The sequence below is a fragment of the Indicator indicator genome, chromosome Z (assembly GCF_027791375.1).
Source record: "Indicator indicator isolate 239-I01 chromosome Z, UM_Iind_1.1, whole genome shotgun sequence".
NCBI classification, from domain to species: domain Eukaryota; kingdom Metazoa; phylum Chordata; class Aves; order Piciformes; family Indicatoridae; genus Indicator; species Indicator indicator.
Genome location: NC_072053.1, coordinates 39,023,784 through 39,045,479, shown reverse-complemented (window position 1 = coordinate 39,045,479; position 21,696 = coordinate 39,023,784). Strand labels below are relative to the sequence as shown.

At 39.4% G+C, this 21,696-nt stretch overlaps 1 protein-coding gene across 2 annotated transcripts in view; it reads right to left on the bottom strand.

The window, feature by feature from the left end:
* Positions 1-18,632, bottom strand: part of JAK2 (Janus kinase 2) — a 53,879-nt gene extending 35,247 nt beyond the window's left edge. The window contains exons 1-7 of one of the 2 annotated variants that reach the window (XM_054397341.1): positions 18,594-18,632; positions 14,756-15,006; positions 7,825-7,948; positions 7,048-7,165; positions 6,340-6,485; positions 4,961-5,282; positions 2,241-2,360 (exon numbers count right to left, since the gene is read on the bottom strand). In XM_054397341.1, coding sequence (XP_054253316.1) covers positions 2,241-2,360; positions 4,961-5,282; positions 6,340-6,485; positions 7,048-7,165; positions 7,825-7,948; positions 14,756-14,975 — 1,050 coding nt within the window. In that variant the 5' untranslated portion in view covers positions 14,976-15,006; positions 18,594-18,632. Of the gene's footprint in view, positions 1-2,240; positions 2,361-4,960; positions 5,283-6,339; positions 6,486-7,047; positions 7,166-7,824; positions 7,949-14,755; positions 15,007-18,593 lie in introns of those variants that run through there. The other variant, XM_054397340.1, reaches the window with a different exon arrangement.
* Between the last annotated feature and the right edge of the window lie 3,064 nt (positions 18,633-21,696).

Sequence of the window (21,696 nt, the reverse complement as noted above, 5' to 3'; positions counted from 1 at the left end):
AGGGGTTGAAACACTCCTCCTACAAGGACAGGTTGGGGTTGTTCAGCCTGGAGTAGAGATGGCTCCAGGGAACACCTAATAGAGGCCTTCCAGTTCCTGAAGAGGATCTACAAGAAGGCTGGAGAAGGGCTGTTTACAAAGGCCCCTGGAGATAGGATGAGGGGCAATGGTTTTAAATCAGCGAAGAGTAGATTTGCATTGAATGTTAGGAACAAGTTCTTTACCGTGAGGGTGGTGGAACACTGGAACAGGTTGCCCAGAGAGGTAGTTGAGGCCCCATTTCTGGGGATATTCAAGGTCAGGCTTGACAAGGCTCTCAGCAATCTGATCTAGTGGAGGATGTTCCTGCTCACTGAAGGGCGGCTGACTAAACGACCTTTGGAGGTCCCTTCCAATCCAAACCATTCTATGATTTCAGGAAACTAGTGTGGATCAAAATTTCACTATAAATGGCAGTAAACCAAAGGTCTTTTTTTAAAAAAAAAAAGCAGTACATAGACAATAAAACTAGTTAATGCTTACTGAAGTATTTTTTAATTTTTAAAAATTATTTTTACAGAAAATAATTACATAAGCAGTACACAGCTTTTACACACAGAGAAGTCCTCCAGTCATCCAAATGCCTGAGATGGGAAGACCTGAAGGCCAACACATCAATCATGGGGATAAATGAAGAAACAACTTGAACTGGGTTTGTGTGGCAAGGTTTTGGTAGCAGGCAGGCCTACAGAGATGGCTTGTGTGAGAAGCTGCTAGAAGCTTCCCCCATGTTCAATTCAGGTAATGCCAGCTGGCTCTAAGATGGGACCCACTGCTGAGCAAGGCTAAGCCATCAGCAACAGTGGTAGGGCCTCTGGGATAGGATTTTTTGGGGTGGAAAATATCTGTTGTGATGGCAACTTCAGCTGGAGAGAGGAGTGAGAACATCAAGAGGAACACCTGCAGACACCAAGGTCAGTAGAGGAGAAAGAGGAGGTGATCAAGGTGCTGGAGTAGGGATTCCCTTGTAGTCCATGAAGACAACAGTTATACCTGCTAGAAAGGTTGACTCAAGTACAATATTCAGGCAGGGTGTTGCTCTCCAGCCCATGGAGGTTAACAGTGGCAAAGATATCCACCTGCAGCACATGGAGTACCCCATGCCAGAATAAGTGGATGCCTGAAGGAGGCTGTGACCCCATAGAAAGCCTGCACTGGAGCAGATTTTCTGGCAGGACTTGTGACCCCAGCAAGGATCCATGCTGGAGCAGTCTGATCCAGAAGGACTACACCGTTGACACTGGAGTAGTTCATGAAGAGCTGCATTCTGTGGGAAAGACCCATATTGGAGAAGTTTGTGGAGGACTGTCTGCCATGGGAGAGTATGCACACTGTGATTGTGGAAGAGCGTGAGAAGGAAGCTGTACAGATATGTAATGAAGTCCATTCCCTGTCCTACTGAGTAAGGGATGAGGTAGAGGTGTGAAGCTAAGCCAGGGAAGAAGGGAGGCGTTTGGGAGAGAAAGTGTTTCTAAGATTGGTTTTAATTCTCATCATCCTACTCTGATTTGATTGGAAATACATTAATTTCCCAAGATGAGTCTGGTTTGCCAGTGATGGCAATTGGTGAGCCATCTCTCCGTGTCCTTACCTCGATTCATGAGACTTTCGTTGTATTTTCCCCACCCTGTTCAGTTCAGAAGGAGAAGTGATAGAGCACCTTGAGAGACACTTGCCATCCACACAAGGTCAACCCAACTCACAACCGTCTGACAGCTATACCTGCTAGAAAGGTTGTCTCAAGTACAATGCTGGAGTTCAAATTTAAATAACTTTTAACATCCATGTATAAAATCAAGCAATGACATGAGTTTTGTCACAATACAAATTTTCTGTGTAACAATTTCTTCAGAGAATTTTAAAACCTTTTCAGTGTGGTGGTCTCTGGCAGACAGCTTGCCATGATGCCATGGAGATAGTATGCTTGATAACTAACACCATAGGCTCAGGTTTAAGACGCTAATAAAGAAAATAACCCCAGCTAGAAACGTCTATTTCCATTTCAGTCCATGCACAGAGCTCTGAAAACAAAAGACCTCTGGTGTTCCTATACACCACTTACACTGCTGAAATGCATTTAGTTTTACCTCATGCTTAATTAACACAGTAATTCATTATACCCTACTAGAAATACCAGAGCAGTCAGTCTGCTCAAAGCAATATCTATTTGAAAAAAAAAACAGCAAGCAAAGTAAACAGACCAGATTCTTGCTGTCTTGTTTGTGAATGGTGACGATTCTTCTCTCACTGGAGCCTTCTTGGCTTGCTTGTTTAATGCTGACATCAATGATATCAGGAAAATCACAGTATGTTTGCAAATCCTGTAATAAATATTGGTTATATAATAATCAGCAATAACACAAATAGCTACTAAAAAACCCACTTAATTGCAGCAATAGAATTCCTACAACTCTGAACTTGGAAGCTAGCCACAAACAGGATCATAAACTGTTCAATACACCATTACAAATGCAGAAAGGAACTGCGTGTTTACAGGGCCATCACAAGGAGCATCAATTAAAAATGCACAAAGATGCAGGAACCTGTGAATGGAAATACCCATATAAAAGTGGATGGCTTTTTGTGTGATTTCTTGGTTGTTGTTTTAGGATTTTGTTTTGTGTGGGGGTTTTTTGTGTGTGTGTGTGTTGTTTTTTAATGTAGGTATTTCTTTACTCTCTAGTATTTGGTGAGGATTAACAACCAAAATTAACACTCTGAATAATTTTTGAGAGGCTCTTTTTTTTTTTCCAGTGAATTTATTTACATCCTGATTAAAGAGGCTTAAGAAGCCTGTGATAATTCCACAATAGGTAAGTTTCATTCAGGGTGATACAAGCTGCAAAATTTGCCACCAAAAGAAAGTGATGTAGTATGAATGAAAAAAGGATCTCAGAGGATAAGGTCCTCCCATCAGCCACGCTCCTCACTGTGTAACTTGCAGCATCAACCCCAATGACATGGGAAATTCAAGGCAAGTTTTCCTTTGACAGCAAGTTCAGGTGGTTTTTGATACTGTGATATTCTCTACCACATCCTTCAGTCTTTACGAAGTCAAATTATTATGTCACATAAATCACACTTTGCTTTGGTTTTCAGTACAATTTCAGATGTTAAGTAACATCCTCAAATAAAGAGAAATTTATCAGTCTAAAATTATACTTTCAAAGCAGGCAGATTTTATTCAGGTTAAAATGCCTTATTTAAACAGCTGGAAGCATATCCTAATACATAAACAGGTGTAATAATCAAGGCTGTAAATGGGTATCAGCTAAACTTTATCAACACTGAAGTCCCTGGAGCTCTGTTTGTGTATCTGGTTGCTGGAAATGTGAACTGGCAAAATAATTTTCTTCACAATTGAGTTCACGTATGTTGCTTCTGTCCCCGGTAAATCAATAATAGTTTAAAAAAAAAAGTTTCAATACAGTATCTTAATAAAATTTCATCAATATAGTTTGCTGAAACAAGAATTTTGATCACATTTAAAAAGCAGCCTTATTCATTGCCCAGAGAAGTTGTGGATGTTCCCTCCCTAGAAGTGTCCAAAGCCAGGCTGGATGGAGTCTTGAGCAATCTGGTATAGTAGAATGTTTCCCTGCCCATGGCAGGGGGGTAGGAACTAGATGATCCTTAAGGTCTGATTCTACAATGTACTATGTTTTCAAAACCAGTTTCCTTTCCAGTAAAACTATATGCAGCCCACAGCATGTCTCTGTTAAGTAGCAGGGTTATAATAGTATTAATAATGAAAAAAATACATAACATAACTGTACCTAATGTCTCTAAGAAAAACTCACTTTAAAAATCTGGGTATGTAATCAGGTATTATTTAAGTACTAAAAGAAGAAATAATTGTGTTTTTATACATTATTACAGCACACTGTAAATATACAACATTTTGTAGTCTGATCTTTACTGCTATGTATCATGCATCAAAACTATCAAACTAGTGGAGGCAATTATTTTTGAAAACTGATTAAGTCCTCCACTTTGGCTTTAATTTTACCTTTGGAAAATTGCACAGTCTCAATGTATACTGATAGGAGTTTGTGTCATATTCTGGTGAATTCAACAAAATGAATAGTCATGTTGGGAAACAGCACAAAAGAAATAATACTGATAAAATGCAGCAGCACGTGATTAACTCCTGAACAAAGAGGACACGGAACAGGCTCCCCAGGGGGGTTGTGGAGTCTCCTTCTCTGGAGACTTTCAAAACCCACCTGGGTGCGCTCCTGTGTGGACTACCCTAAGTGATCCTGCTCTGGCAGGGGGGTTGGACCGGATGAGGCACTTAGTGCCATGGTCTAGTGCTGGGTGATCGGTTGGACTGGATGATCTTGGAGGTCTCTTCCAACCTGGTTGAGTCTATGATTCTATGATGATCTCTTGAGGTCCCTTCCAACCTCTGATATATTGTGTGATACTGTGATACAGTCACGGAAATATCACTTTACATTTGCTAGCTTAGAAACTGGTAGGAGTTTAACTGCACCAGGAAAGAGGTATAAGGGAATTTATCTGCTTTTTAAAGTCCTTAAAATCCTGCTGTCAAAGAGAATGAGAAATTTGTGTATTTTACTTATACCTTGGGGTAGGGTCATTGCTTTCCAATGACTTTAGGATTTTTTTTTTTTTTTTACAGTAATGAAAGTCCAACACTGACTTTTTCATCTATCAAGCACAGAGGTATTGCATGTTCAAGTACTGAGTTTCTTTCAATTCTTCAATTAATAATTAATTTTAAACCTTTGTGTAACTGAATACATTTCTGTGAACCTCAGCCATATGGAAACTGTATCATCACTGTGAAGTAAAATCCATCTGCCAGATTTGCCTGGTGTAAATCAGAGCTTCTAATATAAACTAATCACTCTACTACATGATAAACTGCAGAAATATTAAAATAAAGAATTACCTGCTCTGCAAGTGTCTCACAGTCTTTAAGTTTTCCTCTTGAGCACTGAATTCCACCATTTCCAGTTATTACAATAGTTGCAAAACTTTCCTCTCCAGAAGGATCTCCACCAGGTTCTTTTACTTCAAAAACCTCTGAATAGAAGGCAGACTGAAGGTTTTCCAAATTTATGAGATACTTAAGTTTCAGGTTTCTGGCAGTAGCTTTGCATTGGCCGAACTGTTGTATAAATTTGCGGAACCTGTATCTTATTCTTTTTCGTGTCAAAATGTGGTAGTCTTGGATTTTAGCTCGCACACATTTAGGCAAAAACATTTTGTAGCTGCGAATATACAATCAGCAAAAAACCCACTATTTTTATCCATTAAATATAGCAAAGAACCAGTTCTGCACTAAACAACACAAAATGAAATATTTTCCTCTAAACATAACTTTGTTTGTTTTAGGATAGCAAGGATCCCTTCCTCGGTCTGTAGCATGTTCTTTCAAACACAGCCCTGTCTTTCTTTTGTTTTCCCTTCTCCCCCCTCCCCCTTCAGTTTCAACTTATATTACATAATGCAATTTCCATAAATCCAGACATGCCTGCTCTAGTCATTACTGAAGCTTTGAGGCAAGGAAACAAGTTACACAGTTGCTTTGTTTGGGGTAAAAGTTGGAAAGATACTACACTGACAGGGGCAACTACCTGGGATAAAGGACAGATACTTTCCTGGCTGAAAATAGTGGTGCTAGAATACAACAGTGTGGTTGGCTCTCTCTGAAGTTCCGGTAGCACAGTCCATGTTTTGTGTCAAGAAGCAAAAGACTGAACTGCCACCTGCAATCAGCTGGCCAGTTCATTGTCTCATGGTTTTCACTCTTCTGGCTAGGTTTCATTAAAGGACAAACATCAAGCATTAAGCTGGGCCAGATTTAACTCAGCTGGAGAGGACACTGATTATGTTGAAAAATCAAAGTGAAGTGATAAACACAAGCAAGTTTAGCCTGGGGAAAAGGACATGACAGAAGAGGCATATGGGAGCGTGATTTGTTCAATTTGGAGAAAAGAAGGCTTCAGACCCTGATCTGACAAGGGGGTTGGATGTGATGACTTCCAGAAGTCTCTCCTACTTCAAATTACCGATGATGTTCTTTCTCACATAAGTAGCTGCTGCCTTACCTCTTATTAAAAGAATCAAATTCATGTATCCAAAACCATGAATGCCCATCATGATACAGACACGCTATTAATTGGTTTGCAATGCAGGTAAATTAATAGAATTAGTATGCTAGAATAATCAATTGCCCACAGCTGAGCATCTCCTAGATGCCAATGTGCAAAAATACTTGGTTTAGATATCAAATAGATGTGATAGAGTTATGAAGTATAGAGTCACCTCATTGAATTGTAAATAGCCAGTGGCGTTTGGTCCTTTTCTTTGGCCACTCTCATCATATCCAAAACAGCCATTCCAAGGCATTCTTCTTGAGTTTCATGAGTAACAGGCATCTGTATCCACCCATCCAAAAAATCAGCTCGCCACTGTGAAAGCAAGCAAGAAAGCAAATTAAAACTGTAGTGCTCCTGCTCATTAATAAGAGTTTTTCCAGGGTACAGCAGGTATGTGGATTTTTGGTTTTCTTTGTTTGGGATTAGGGTTTTATGGCAGGAGGGTTGTTTGGTGGTTTGTTTTTTTTTAAGACTGCATTCTTGTGAATGAGCCTCTTCATCCACAAAAAGCTTCATGTAACAGGTACCCACTACCACCACTCTTAGAAACACTGTTTTCAAAACGTTTTTGTTTCAAATCTTGGAAAGGTCCACATGGGGAGGATGTTGTTCTACATGGTATCAGTCCAAAGTTAAAGTCACACTGAGACACATCCACATGAAAGTGGCATATGAAAAGAGCTTTGCACTCCCTGTTCTCTTCACAACTGACATCTGAACTCGCCAAATACACATGAAGTATAAATTAACTTTCATCGTGAGTGGGCTTCAAGCTATCAAAATAGCCTACACAGTTGCTGTCAGAAAACATGAAAGGGAACAAATGCTAACAACCTCTACCAACCTGTACTAAAAAATAATCCTCAAATCATACCTGTGCAAATAGGTAAGACATGACAAGATCATCAAGAACAGGGCTCTCTGCACCTCGAAGAACGCCATACCGATATGCTCTGTTGGTGCCATTGCAATACCAGTGGGGAAAATAAAACCTGAAAGGAAACATTTAAGCAAACATTAATAAACAGATTCCTTTACTTACCAATACCAGGTGGCATGCTGTAGGAACAAGTTGTTCCTTAAGTTTATCCTCACTTATCAGAATACAGGGAATTGTATTACGGCTTTCCAGTTTCCTTCCAGACCATTCCTAAAGAAACACTCAAGCCACATTATGCAATGCAAATAAATAAGATCTTTTTCATATGCAAAATCAAGTGTAGCTTTTAGATGTCCACATCCAAAACTCAGTTTTGAGAAAAAAGGTTCTGTTGCAGACATATCTGACTACACAGGATAACAACTCTGAATTTCAGAACTGCCACTAATTTTGAACAGGCAAGTTCAGGGGAGATGATTTGTATCATTATTAGGAAAAACATGAATTTTACTTCTGATGTATTTTCTGTTGTTGATTATATACATTAAATATGTTTTTCTCATAGTATTTTCACTGTGACATGTCAAACATTTAGTATAGAGGCAATAGATACAGTATGCTATTCAAAACCGCTCCAGTAACTTTGATTCTTTTATCTCTCTCTTATCCACGTATCACCAACAATCTGTCCATAATTTCTTATGTAAAATGTAGTTCAATACCTATCTTTTGTTTTACCACCACAAGCACCTAACATTAGATTTAAATTACCTTATCCGGTAAATTAGGACAAGTCTGGTTGCTTCATCAACATGGAAGATGTGATTTGGGGGATACCACATTCTCTCTACTTCGTTCATGAGTGCAAACATGTTATGGTACACTGGCATGATACCTAAACAAAGAAAAGAGAAGCAAACGCTTATAGGAAGTAATTTTCTAAAAGGAATCAGCCTTAATAAAAAGAAAAAAGTAATTTTGGGTTTTAAGTAGCAGATCGGCCTATGTTCTCCAACCTTTCATTGCCCTGCTCTATCACTATCAACGGCATTGCAATAACCACCCTATAACCTGCAGATTCTTGTGGTGGTTTACTTTCTCATTCTTCCCTTTGTTCTCTGTTCATCCGTTATTCTACGCTCCACTGTTAGATTACAAGATTTTCTCTGCACGGCATTTAATGAAAAGGATTCTTTGCCTCTCAGTTAAGTAACAACGTTATCTTTCTCCTTACCTTCTTCAAAACCAGGTATAGGCAATTAATTTTAAGATTTTAGACCAATGAATAAGTAGATGTAATGCAATACAAAGTCATCATGAGGTGCCATTTCCATTTTAGTAGCTCAGTTGAGAACAATATTAAACACATATTGTTAAACAAACAAAACTGGAAAATACCTCCTTTCCTCAGCAAGTCAGGAAAATGTAGTGGTTTGAGACTAACCAGCCAGCAGCAAAGCACCACACAGCTGCTCACTGACTCCTCCCCATCCCACAGGAAAGGGTAGAAGAAAATACAGCAAAGGCTTGAGGGTCAAGATAAAGGATAGGAAACAACACAGACACCAGTTGTGGTCATGGGGAACTCGATTTTGGGAAACAAAAAAAATCTCTTTAGTTTAAACAAAACCACTACCAATTTACCAACTGATTAGAGCAGGGCACTGATAAATTCAACTAGGTCTTAAGTACAACCCTCCCCCGACCCCTCTCTTCCTCAGCCCAGCTCTGCTACCTCCTGCGCTACAGTGGCACAGAGTGGCAGACAATGCAGGTTGCAATCAGTGCCAATCCACCCTGTGTTATTCCTGCTGCTCCATCCTTCTCAGGGTTTGAAACTCCTCACAGTCCTGCCCTGTGGCAACATGGCATCCCTCTCATGGGAGACAGTCCTCCACAAATTTCTCCCACCAGCACTGGTCCCTTGTATGGGTCATAATTCTCGTAACAATGGGCTGCTTCAGAGTAGGGTTCCCAGAGCCATGGTCTTCTTTGGCATCAGTCCCCTGCTCCAGTGTGGGGTCCTTCACAGTTCGTGGACTGGATTCTGCCCCACTGTTGATCTCCAAGAGCTACAAGGGCTCAGCCTGCCTCTTACAGCAGGCTGAAGGGGAATGGCTGCTCCAGCATCTCTTTCCTCCTCCTTCCTCACTGACTCAGCATCAATGTCTGCATGGTTGTGTCTCTCAGGTTCCACACACTCCTCTCCAAAACAAAAGAAAGCCCAGAACAAAGGAACTAACCCAACAGGTTTTTCTTCTCTTGAATATATTGTTAACAGAGGTGCTGTCTGGCTCAGCCTTGGCCAGAGGTGGGTCCATCTAGGAGCCGGGGAAGCTTCTAGAAGATTCTTACAAAAGCCCATTCCAGTAGCCCCTTCCCCCTGCTATCAAAACCCCAGCAGACAAACCTGACACAGATTGTTTTAATGAGTACAGACAAGCAATTCCACTTAATCACAAACTATGGAAATCAGCTGAGCATTGACTCTTGAGTGGCACGAAAGTTTTAATTAGGCTTTGGGTCTCCCAGCTGAAAGTACAGCTTAACATAAGACAGAAGCCACAGCACCATACTATGCTGCAATGCTATGCTTCCATGCAGTGCCAGTACTACGACTTGGAAAGCAGTGCCAGCACAAACGGATGAACTTTAACCACTGACAAACACAAGAAGAGATACAGGTCTAGAGGTCAGAAAGTAGGATTAAAATTACAGTGAAAGTCACAGTAGGTCATAACAAAAGAACACTATACCTACATTAAAAACACTTTGGGGGAAAAAGAAAAAAAGAATGAAAAAACCCCAACAGATAAAGTTAACAAAAATAACTTGAAATGATATTGAGAGACAAAAGAATTAAGGGAGAAGACAAAATACCCACAACTCCACCCAAATACTTTGAATGAAATAATTGAAATTCACACAAAAGACCAGAAAGAGGGGGGGGGGGGGGGGGGGAACTTATTTATTTATTTTTTGTTGGGGGCAGACCCAAATGTCTTTCATCACTCCTAAAGAATGTAAGAATGAGTTAGAAACAACTCATTAACTCCACATATAAAACTGCATAAACTGGTAGAACAAAAAGCAGTTCAGTCTTATATAACAACTAAAATACATTACAAAATGGGCTTTGTCTTTGTAGAGAGCCGGTAGCAGGGCTATGGACAAGAGGTCTAATGGGCAGATGTCAAATTAAACTGCTGAAATCATCTGACATTAAACTAAAGCTTACCAAAATACACCAGAACTACAGGATGTAACACAGGATTTTCTACAAAAAAGGACAGGAAATTACAGAAATGGAAAGCACTATGTAAGGCAGTCAAGAAAAGAAACCGAAACTAAACAAAACTTCCAAGGGAATGACCCTGAAGTGACTAATAACTGAATGATTTGCTGTAAATCCAGATTTTGCACAATTACTGTGCAGTAAGGCACATTTGATCAGTTAGAGTTTTGGTATCAAATTAATTCCATCTTACAGAGTTAAAAAGAAATCTATCCCATGGGTCTCATTTGATGAGCACAGTGGGATCAACTACATCACAGATCAGTTGCCTATAAAGCACGAACAACTGACTTAGCTGTTTTAAGGCACTGGTGTCTGTATTCCAAACGGCCTTGACTGCTTAATAGCTTTATAAAATAATTGTAAACATTAAAAATGGCTTAACAGTGAAATCTAATTTGAGAGAACAGAGAAAATGAAAGGGTTTAATGTCATGAGATGAGAAAATAAATCTCTGATACTGCATCTAACATAACAATTCTGTAATCTCTAGAACAATTTTCCCATCATGTTTCATTTTCACCACCAGTTACTTCCTCTAATACTACTTCCTCTCTTTGGCTGAGAGTAAAGACTTCTCTTGGTTTTGGAGTGGCTTTTATAATTTTTTACATGGCATCTAACAGTTAGCATACAAGAGCTGAGCTATGACACTACCTAGCCAATTTATAATTTCCAGACACTTCATCTTTTCATGAATTTCTGGTTAGAAAAAGTAATATTCAAGTTCAGACAGTTTTTCACATAAAAATATGAACCTACTAAGATTTTCATATTCATTACATTAAAAAGAAAACACACAAAAAAACAAACAGAATGCCATTTTAAAATAAAATTAGAAAATACTGTGGTGGGTTGAAATTGCCCCCCAGCATAAAATTGCCAGACCAGCTCAGCCGAAAGCAAATGAAGCTATATTTAGAAGCACACTACAATCTAGAAATATAAAATGCAATGTTTATGTACAAAATATACAGTATTTGCAATTTATGAACAACATAGGAACCCCCTGGACATAACCAGGGGGTTATCAACAGCTAACCCCTCCCTGCTCATTTCCCCCACCCTACACAAGGGAGAAAGAAAGAGGAAAAAAGCAGTGAATAGTTTGTTTGTACTTAGCCACAACGAGAACGCATTCAAGGTCAGCAACAGCTAAGCAAAAGCCAGCTAGTATCTGCTAGAGCAAAGAAACCGAAAGAAGAGAAAAAGTTAGTTTATACAACTAGCTTTATGTTAATTTTCAGACCAATGGGATTATTTAGACCTTATTATTTTTATTTTCCATCCAATGGTAATTTATTTACATTCTACCACTTTCCTACCCAATCTGCGGAAAATTTTCCTAGGCACAACCTAAAACTGCCACAAATACTTAGCTTTTGCATGCACGCCTCAAGATGGCATATAACTACAGACAGAGGTATAAAGCAGATACATGCCATATACAACAGACCAAAGTCAGCACAGCCTGGAAAACCATCAACTGTGTGAACTGTGTAAAAGGAACATAACAAGACTGTCTCTGTGACTGCTGACATTTGCCTACGTCCAGTCATAGAATCATAGAATGGTCTACGCCTGAAGGGCCCTCTAAGGGTCATCTAGTCTGACCTCCAAGCACTCAGCAGGGACATCCCCAGACTACACCAGGCTGCCCAGGGCCTGCTCAAGCCTCTCCTTGAATATCTCCAGGGAAGAGGCTTCAACCACCTCCCCAGGTAACCTGTTCCAGTGTTCCACTACCCTAATGCTAAAGAACTTGTTTATAACATCCAATCTAAATCTGCTCCTCTCCAGCTTAAAGCCATTGCCCCTCACCCTGTCACTGCAGGCCTTTGTAAACAGTCTATCCCCATCCTTCTTGTAGGCCCCTGTCAGGTACTGGAAGGCTGCTATTAGGTCAGAGCCTCCTCTTCTCTAAGCTGAACAACCCCAGCTCCCTCAGCCTGTCCTCGTAGTACAGGTGTTCCAACCCCTTGATCAATCTCACGACCCTCCTCTGGACCTGCTCCATCAGGTCCAAGGTCCTTCCTGTATTGAGGGCTCCAGACCCACACACAGTACTCCAGGCAAGGTCTCGCCACAGCAAAGTGGCAGTATCACCTCTCTGGATCTGCTGGCAATGCATCTTTCAAAGCAGCCCAGGATGTGATTTCCCTTCTGGGCTGCAAGCCCACACTGTCTGTTCATGTTCAGCTTCTCATCCATTAGCATCCCCAAGTTCTTTCCCTCAGGGCTGCTTTCTAACACCTCATCCACCAGTTCGTGTTGATGGCAAGGATTGTTCCGGCCCAGGTGCAGAACCCTCCACTTGCTCATATTGAATTTCATGAGTCCTGCTTGCCATCAATAACAGTCATTCATACTTGGATGCAACCAGCTCTGCTATCAAAAGCTGCTATCAAAAGGTCAGATCACAAAGAACATTCATTACCAATAGCAAATACATTGTATTTCAGACATGCCTACTACCTGAACCACTCCCTTTATGAAGTATTCTGATTCACAGCTGAGTCTTGAAAGAAGCCTTGCCAACATAAACGTTACATGACTACGTAGGCTTTGCAGACCTAGGTGTTCTGCTGTACAACCACTGAACTTCCTAGAAAAACCAGAAAGTACTAAGAAGTGGTACCTCATCATTTAAGCGGTAATAACTGATTTGAAAGAAAATGAAAACCTGCAGCCATTTCAGCTTCTCTCACCAGTTTGGAAAGAAATGAAATTATAAATTCACTGACAAAAAGGTTGTATGATACTGCTGTAGTAGTTACCAGGCAGAAACCACTTTGCTTCAGCTCTACTCATTTTATTTATACAAATCACTACGGATATACTTTAGAAACTCTGTCAAAGAATGCTAAAACAATACAAAAAATCCCACACCTTGATAAGGAGTACCATTCATTAAAAAAATATTTTTAGAACAGTTAAAAGGATACATCTATGAGCTAGGTACCAGCCATACTAGCAAAACAGAAACTGACACCTCAGAAAGCTAGAAGCCTTGATAAGGATTGGTAAAGTCTGACTAAACAAGCAATATACTACACTATTATTTTGCTGGTAAACTGTTGTATGATTCAGTGTTTACCAATATGCTCAGACCTCTGTTGATGGACAACAGGAATTGGAACACTGCAACGAATAATTAATTAGAAGGCAATCTATTCTAAAGAAAACATAACAGGAATCTAAATCTTTCTCAGCAAAAATATAAGGTGAGACTTGTGGTAAATGTGATACATTTCCCAAGTCTCAAAGAGGGAAATTTGATGTCAAGAAAAAGTTCAAATTATTGAAATCAGGTAACCATGAAGATCTTGTTTTGAAACCAAGGCAACCAGGACAAAGGGTCTTTAAGAAGAAAAGTGTTAACTTAGGGACTAATCACAATTGCTGGCAGAAACCACGAGTACTATACTTAGAAGTACCACACTTTGGGTAGGAACAGCAATAAAAAGCAAGAGTGAGCATGGGCATACTGAAAAATCATAAACCCAAATGAAACCTTTGGTTACATTGAGCTGGTGATAGTATCATTATAATAAAAACACCCACACCTTCAAGCTAGAGAAGCTCCCTACCCCTATAAGCCCCTCACCCTTTGAGCATGCACAGCAATTTTAAGATGAAGCAAGAATTAAGATAACCACTGTCTAGGCAGGGGGTATTATCTTCAGGCAAACCTAACACATTTCATTTTATAAATACCTGCCACGAGTTTCAACCTGGGTGCTAGCTTTGTGGAGTTACCACCTAGGACCCTTTTCTGCACAGAACTGGAATAAGACAGGTATCTTCGCTCTGCGTGCTAATTGGTAAAAAACCCACATTTGGGACAACAGCATGAAGTCTTCAGATGACATGACAGGAAACATGAATAATTGGGATTAGTGGATTAACAGGGAACCAGATTTTGTATGTTTGTGATGTGAGTGAGAAGAAAATCATACATGGCCTGGGCTGCACGTTTTCCTAGGAAACTGGAGATAGTGTAGAAGACAGCAAAAAAATTAAAACAGTTACGACATTCAAGTTAAATCAATTTAAGTTTTAGCAAAAAGATCTAAAGATATTTGAAAATTTCTCCCTAGGGTTGGTGATAGGGAAAGGAGAAGAAAATTTATGAACAAACATCTGAAAACTGAAGCAAGGAAAAATCAAACCAGAGCAAAAACTAATCAAACTACCAAGGCAGTTACTGTTCCCATGAATTCAGACTAGGTTGAGAGATTTGATAGCACAGGGACACACTCAAGAAAGAGGGTAGTTTTAGGCTAGATATTAAGAAGAAATTCTTTACAGTGAGGGTGATAAGATACTGAAACAGATTGCCCAAGGAAATTGTGGATGCCCCCTCCCTGGAAGTATTCAAAGGCAATATGTGGGGCATATACTTACCACAGGCTTTACAGCAAACAGCACAAATCTCTTCTGCAACATATTCTCCAGGTGGAAATTGAAGGTAATCACCTCCTGTCTTCCCAGGAGAATGATAAAGGTACACTTGAAGCGATGATTCCATCTGCGTGGGTGCATTGGTATTCCCTTGGAAGTCACCATTCTGGTGGGCAGTAGAAGCTGCTGTACCTTCTGCATTTGTCATTGTAAGACAGGCCATTGTTTGTTTTAGTTCTGTTCAGCACATTTGCCTAAAAGAAATGTAAGGAGTACTTCTTGACTATCTGTATTCGATTTTGCTTGTAATACTCCTATTATTAAAAGTATTGTTCTGACAACACAAAAACACTGATAGTAAAGGATGACAGAATGGCTCAGCATATTTACTAAAAGCTGAGTTTCTCTTTGATATGCTACAGTGCCCTGTTCTGAAAAACAACAGACACTACAACAGGAAACCAAAGATATAAATTGGGAGTCCATCTACAGGATTGATTTTCTCTCACTGGATTTCAGAGCATGTGTTCACTCGTTCAGTTGAAACATGCCAGTTTAACCTGAAAGCTAAAGTACTCCCTTTAATGACATCTGTGCAACTCATTATAGTTCCAGATTAAACAAGAACATTGCACTGAGAACTTAGAAGACAGAACAAATAGCTAGGTCACAATCTGGCAGTGACAAAGAGAAGGGTAAGAGTATCACCATTCATCAAGTTTTAGTCCTAAGCACACACATGTTCTGAGGTGAGGTTCTAAGCAAGCAGATTTCCAAGACCTCCTCCTTTCAGACTAATCATTTAAGGAGCTTGAGGTAAAAATCCTCTCTGATAAATATAATCAAAGAAAATAAGAGACTAATAAGGCAATATCTAACCACAGGTATATCTGAAAATGTAAAAGAAAATTGTTTGTTTGTTTTTTTTAAGAAGTAAGATTGACAGCATATTCCAAAAGCCATCTGAAGAATATCTTTGCTCTTTTGCGACTTCATAATGATTTGAACCAGTATAATCCATGCTTATGATACAAGCTTTGACCACAGTTTAGAAGGCTTACTTTAATTAAAACTGATTCCAAGTAGCTACCACCAGCAATTCATAATTTTGTATTCTGAAAACGCACAAGAGGTCTAAAGAAGACATCAATTATAAACATTCTGTTTTTCAGAACTGTACAGTGGTTTGGGTTGCAGTAAGTTTTCCCTGGGGCCTTCTTTTCTCCAGGCTGAACAACCACAAGTCTCTCCGCCTTCCTCCATAGGAGAGGTGTTCCAGCTCACTGATAATTTTGTGGCCCTCCTCTGGTCCCACTCCAAGAGGTCCATGTCTTACTTGTGCTGAGGTTATCAGACCTGGATGCAGTACTCCAGATGGGGTCACACGAGAACAAAGCACAGGAGAAGAATCACAACCCTCAGTCTGCTGGCCGTGCTTTTTTATGATACAATTGGCTTTCTGGGCTGCAAGCACACATTGCCAGCTCATGCTTCATTTTTCGTTTACCAATATCCTCAAATCTTCATCGGTAGGGCTTCTCTCAATCCATTAATTCTTCAGTCTATATTGATATTTGGGATTATTCCAAAAAAACTGAAGACCTTGCACTTGGCATTGTTTAACTTGATGAGGTTCACACGGGCCCACTTCTCAAGCCAGTCAAGGTCCCTCCAGATGGCTTACCCTCCCTCATGCCTTTCAGGTGTCCAGCTCAGTTTGGTGTCATCCCTAAACTTGCTAAGAATGCACTCAGTCATTAATGAAGATACTGAACAGTTACTAAAGACATGGAAAAGCTACTATTTAACTTAGAAATATGTTTATTGTTTCGCTTGGAGTTGGCTTTCAACATCTTTTGTTTATATTGAAATATGATGCTTTGTCATAAAAGAGCTCTTTGGAACATGATTTTCAAAATTTTCTGCTTCTAATTACAATCAATGAGGAAAGAATAAGCGTATGTTTGTGGGGCTAAAGATGACTTGCAGTACAGAAACAGATCACAACAGTTAAGTCAGAAGTAGAAAACAGCTAAATACCTTAAAAGGCAGAGAACATTAACTTCATGAGCTACGTGATAGGCAAAAATCTTAAACTGCACATACAGGATAAATGACAGCAATTCAAGGGGAAATTAAAAAAAAAAGTTAAAAAAAAAAAGAGAGACACCATTACCATGAGAAAAGGGCATTATTTTATTTCCCAAACTAAGCAACATACCAAGTCAGTGTACCACAGACAAATCTGAATTTCTAGATCCAAGTGTCATTCAGTATATTCCTTGGTCCCTGATCTAGGGGGGCAGATGAATTCACAATGCCTCATTCATAGAGAAGATTTTTGCTTCCAGCTGCAAAAGCAGCACACAAGTAACACCTAAGCATTCAATGAAGGAAAAACAAACGTTTCTCTTAACCTATCAATGAAGTCATGTTTCTTAGAAGAAAATAACCACCACATCACTAGAAACATCATATTCAAAACATTTCTCACTACCTCTGTCAACAATATTGAAGACATAATATTTGTGCTCTGATACTTGCTTATACAAAACATTGACTGCTTCAATCTCTGGAGCATTCTTACTTCAGCTAATGCAGTAATTTTTCTAAAGTATTCTAATATTACCCTTCTGTTGAATACACACCTTCACAGTGACAGATCCTTTCATCTTGGTGACTTGGTATTATGTCTATCCAACACTGAATGGACATAACATTTACAGAATTAACTGAAAACCTGGCCAATTTCAACAAACAGACATCCTTGTGCTATCTCTCCTTCATAAAGTTCGTGTACTTACAAACACGCTTGACATTTCAAAAAAACGTCATAATGCTCTCCTTGATTCTATATAAAAACTCCACTAAAAAAAAAAAAAGGAGGAATCTTGCTTAATCATACCTAAAAAACATGAAATACCAACAAAATTGCAGTAATTTCAAAGGTTCCATGTGACAATGTAAAAAATCTCCAGAGATACTATTTGTATAACTGTGTCACCACTTAAATTCCAAGTTTGCCTTTTCTCTTGAAGTGCTGATGGATGCAAGAAATACCCCTAAATAATTTTTTTTCCACTGAATACCAGAAAATGTATTTTCCTGGTCTTTGTCTTACACATCAAAGTAAACCATCAGTTCTATGGACAGGGCTTCACATGAGCAGTACTTGACACACATGGTCACAACGCGCTGGCGGTATGAAAGAGCTCAACACTAACAACAGATTAATCATTCCCCATACTTCCCTAACCACCACTAGCAGCCTCTACAATGCAACATGTTTACATGCCATTCTTAGTTGCTGTCTGCACCTCCGATACACCTAACTGAGGATTAACTTTACCAGCCAGATGGCTGCACAAATTCATATGGTTCTTTTTAAGTCAACCAGGAAAAAAATTAATTAATGAAGTTGAAAATCTTCACTTATGCAGTACATTTCATGGAAATGTGGAGAACAAACAATATCCTCATGATTTAATAATATGCAGCATTCACAGCCCCATCCAGAACATTTTTTGTCTTCTTACAGACATTTGGAGGTATGGGCTCTACCAGTTTTTTTTTAAACTAAACTCTCTTCTTGAAAATAATCTTCCCTCCAGTTTATCCTGGTTTTTTGGGGTGTGGGGATGGAGTTTCTATGGAAACCTACATAGCTAGGATCTTAAGACATGCCAGTCCAAACATACAGCTTTGGAGGTTCAAAAATCAGAGCATTCTCTCACCACAGATAAAACCTCAACTGTTAATTACCTTTTACCACTTGGTAAAACACTGTATGAAATGTGAGAGTGATGAAGCCCTTTAAAGAAGCACAACACAAGTCACTCACCTGCTGCTGGTATCCACAGGAGGTCAGACACACAAGCAGTGGTGGAACATATTGTATCTGCAATTAAAATACACATATATTTTAAAAAAGCTAATGGCTGTGAACAATACATAACTCATAATGCATCATTATTTAAGAATTTAAATCTGTATTAGTTACAGAGAGTGATCAACTCCTATCTTGTTTGTCCAAATTCCTGCCTTTTTAGCCAATAGCTTTCCAGTTTTGTTTTGTTTTGTTTTTTTAAACCACATTTTTGGTAGAGACTGCTCCTCAGTTCTGTGAAATAATTGGTGCATGAAACAAACACCTGACTTAAAAAACAACTACCAGTATTTTTTTTGTGCTCACCATGTTTTTCTTTTCTGTGAATACAGCATCAGTTTAAGAAAAGTTGATGGCATTACATGAAGAAAAATGAAAAAGGAAAGTAACTATAACAAGAGACTTGGTATGCTCACTTCATGCAGTAACATCCCCTTTAGCCAGAACACTAATTCTTCTTTGAAAAGTGACAACAGCCACTCATTTCAATTCAAGTGGAAGTTAATATCAAGTTCCTTGTAGCAGGAAGGACAAAGGCACACCCACCCTTGTTCTCTTTGCACATTTCTGTGGTTGCAGTAAACACTATTTGAAAACACTTAAACACAGTTTCCTGCATTAGTGGAAAGATTATAAATTCCCTGTTGTGATGATTCCATCACAGAAGAAGGCCTGACAAGAGAAACAAAAATTAATTCTGTCAAACTGAATAAAGCAAAAAAATAAAGTAGATGTTCAAAGTGGGCAAAATTCAGAACAAGAGAACTATGCAAGTTTTACACTCGATAATTCTTCAGACAGAAATCTCTCTCCCTGAACAGGAGAAAAGGAAATGAACACCATTTCCTCAGCACCATGTGCTGTGCGCACCATTTCTCTGTGCCTCCACAAAAAAGGAATTCCTATCAATGAACAATAAATTCAGTTTCCCTTCTCACAGAAGTTATGGCAATGATTAGCATTTCTGCCCTTGCAATACTGCCTTTAGAGATAAGCAGTTTTGCCTTGTTTGTACAGCTGTATATTTTGTATGTATCTCTGGGTATGCTACTTCAAATGTTGTCTAGTCATCCAAGGAAGATCTGATACGAAGTCAATGTAAGTTTTCCAGATCTGTATTGAAGTGCTGGAGGCAGGAAGGGGTGTTGTTTGGGGCAAAGCAGTCTATCACTGACCTAAGCACACATGCCATCCACACTGATCTGAGAGCACTGGATTCAAATGAAGCCAAAAACCACAACCTGCTCATGCAGCTTTCCTATCAAGAAGCATTGCTCAGTATTCTGAAAGTACTGTTCCATGTCTGGAACTGCCTTGTATTCATCATTCCCAGTTGGGTTCTTGACTTTAAGCAAAACTGCAATGAAATTCACCTGACTGTGGTTAATTATGTAGTTTTCCCATTAACTCCTGATTAATTGCATAACATCATTAGCTATATGAGACAGCTGCTGCTGCTGAACTGATGAGACAAACCAGGTTAAGCCCAGTGGAATGCAAGTTGCAACATTTTGAATAAGCTCAGTGACATCGCAGCTTGCATTTGAAATGCAAGCATTGGATAAAGCAGCCTATTACCAAGTCTATCCTTCTTCACACGACCAACGGATAGTGACCACTTGCTCATGAAAGAGCAGCTCATAACTCTGGACAAAAAGTAAGGAAATATGGAGATTAAAAACTTGAAGCTAAACAGACTCACTGTGGCTACAGAAATGCGTTTCTCTCTTTTTAAGAGAGAGTCAAGCAGTTTTTATTCTGCTGACATTTACAGACATACTTATAGGATCTGCATCAATACCTTGTAAAACTACTCAGTTTATGTACTTCCAGGCTGAGTAAGTCTCAGCTGATAACTCGTTCTTTAAGCAGTGGTGTTGCAAAGAATGTTGTTACCTACATTCCCACCTCTACCAATCCCAGTGTACCACCTTGCCAGTAACCTAGCTCTCTCGCTTCCTCATTCCCTCTAATTTGTTCACATCTACCTGAGCATACTTTTCTGGCATTTCAATGCCCAATTTGAAAATGAAACTCAGACAAAATAAACTATTCTATCTCACCTGCAAAGAGCAAAATATGGAATTTGTTATCCAGAGGAACTTCTGCAACCTGAAACAGTCACTTCTCAGCAGGCCTTTATGATTCCTACAAATATAGTATTTGTTATGCCTGTGTTCCTGACTACCTCAAACACTCAATTAACAAGAGATGAGAAAGATCAAAATAGCATTCTCTATTGACATGTAAGACCTTGAAGACAGGTTGTCTCCCAACAGCTCAACAAGTTTATTGTCAGTAGACCAGAACATCTTGTGTAAAATGCAGATGACAAAAAATGCACACTTTCAGTCTGCTTACATACACAAGTTTTTTCTAGGAATTTGAATGACATTGCAAATTCCATTCAAAAGCCATCCTAGGTAGTCTTAGGTAGGTGGTTAGACTCTCCCTCTACTTCGCTCTGGTGAGACCCCCTTCTGAAGTGCTGTGTCCAGCTCTGGAGTCCTCAGGACAAGATATGGACCTGTTAAGATTGGGTCCACAGAAATGATCAGAGGGCTGAAACAAGTCTCCTCTGAAGAAAGGTTGAGAGAGTTGTTCAAGCCTAGAGAAGAGGAAGTTCTATGAAGACCTAATTGTGGGCTTTGAGAAAGACGGGTACAGTGTTTTTTATTAACACAGGTTGTTGGACATAGGTTATGATTTTAAGCTGAAAGAGGGTACATTCAGACTAGATATAACAAAGAACTTTCTTTTACAATGAGGGTGGAAACACTGGAACAGGTTACCCAGAGAGCTGGTAGACACCGTATCTTTGGAAATGTTTGAGGTCAGGGTGGACGGAGCACCAAGTCTATGAGAAAGGTATCTCCTAGGAAAACAGCTTCATCAAGCAGAGTTACTCACAGCAAATATTTTTCTGAGGAAAACCAGTCTTAACTCTTCCGAACTGCCATTGGCTACTAGCATAAACTGCTGATATTGCAGTTTTCAGGAATTTTTCCCCAAAACCTGGATTTAAGAAGTTAAAACCCTTTTTGACTTTCCTTCTGAA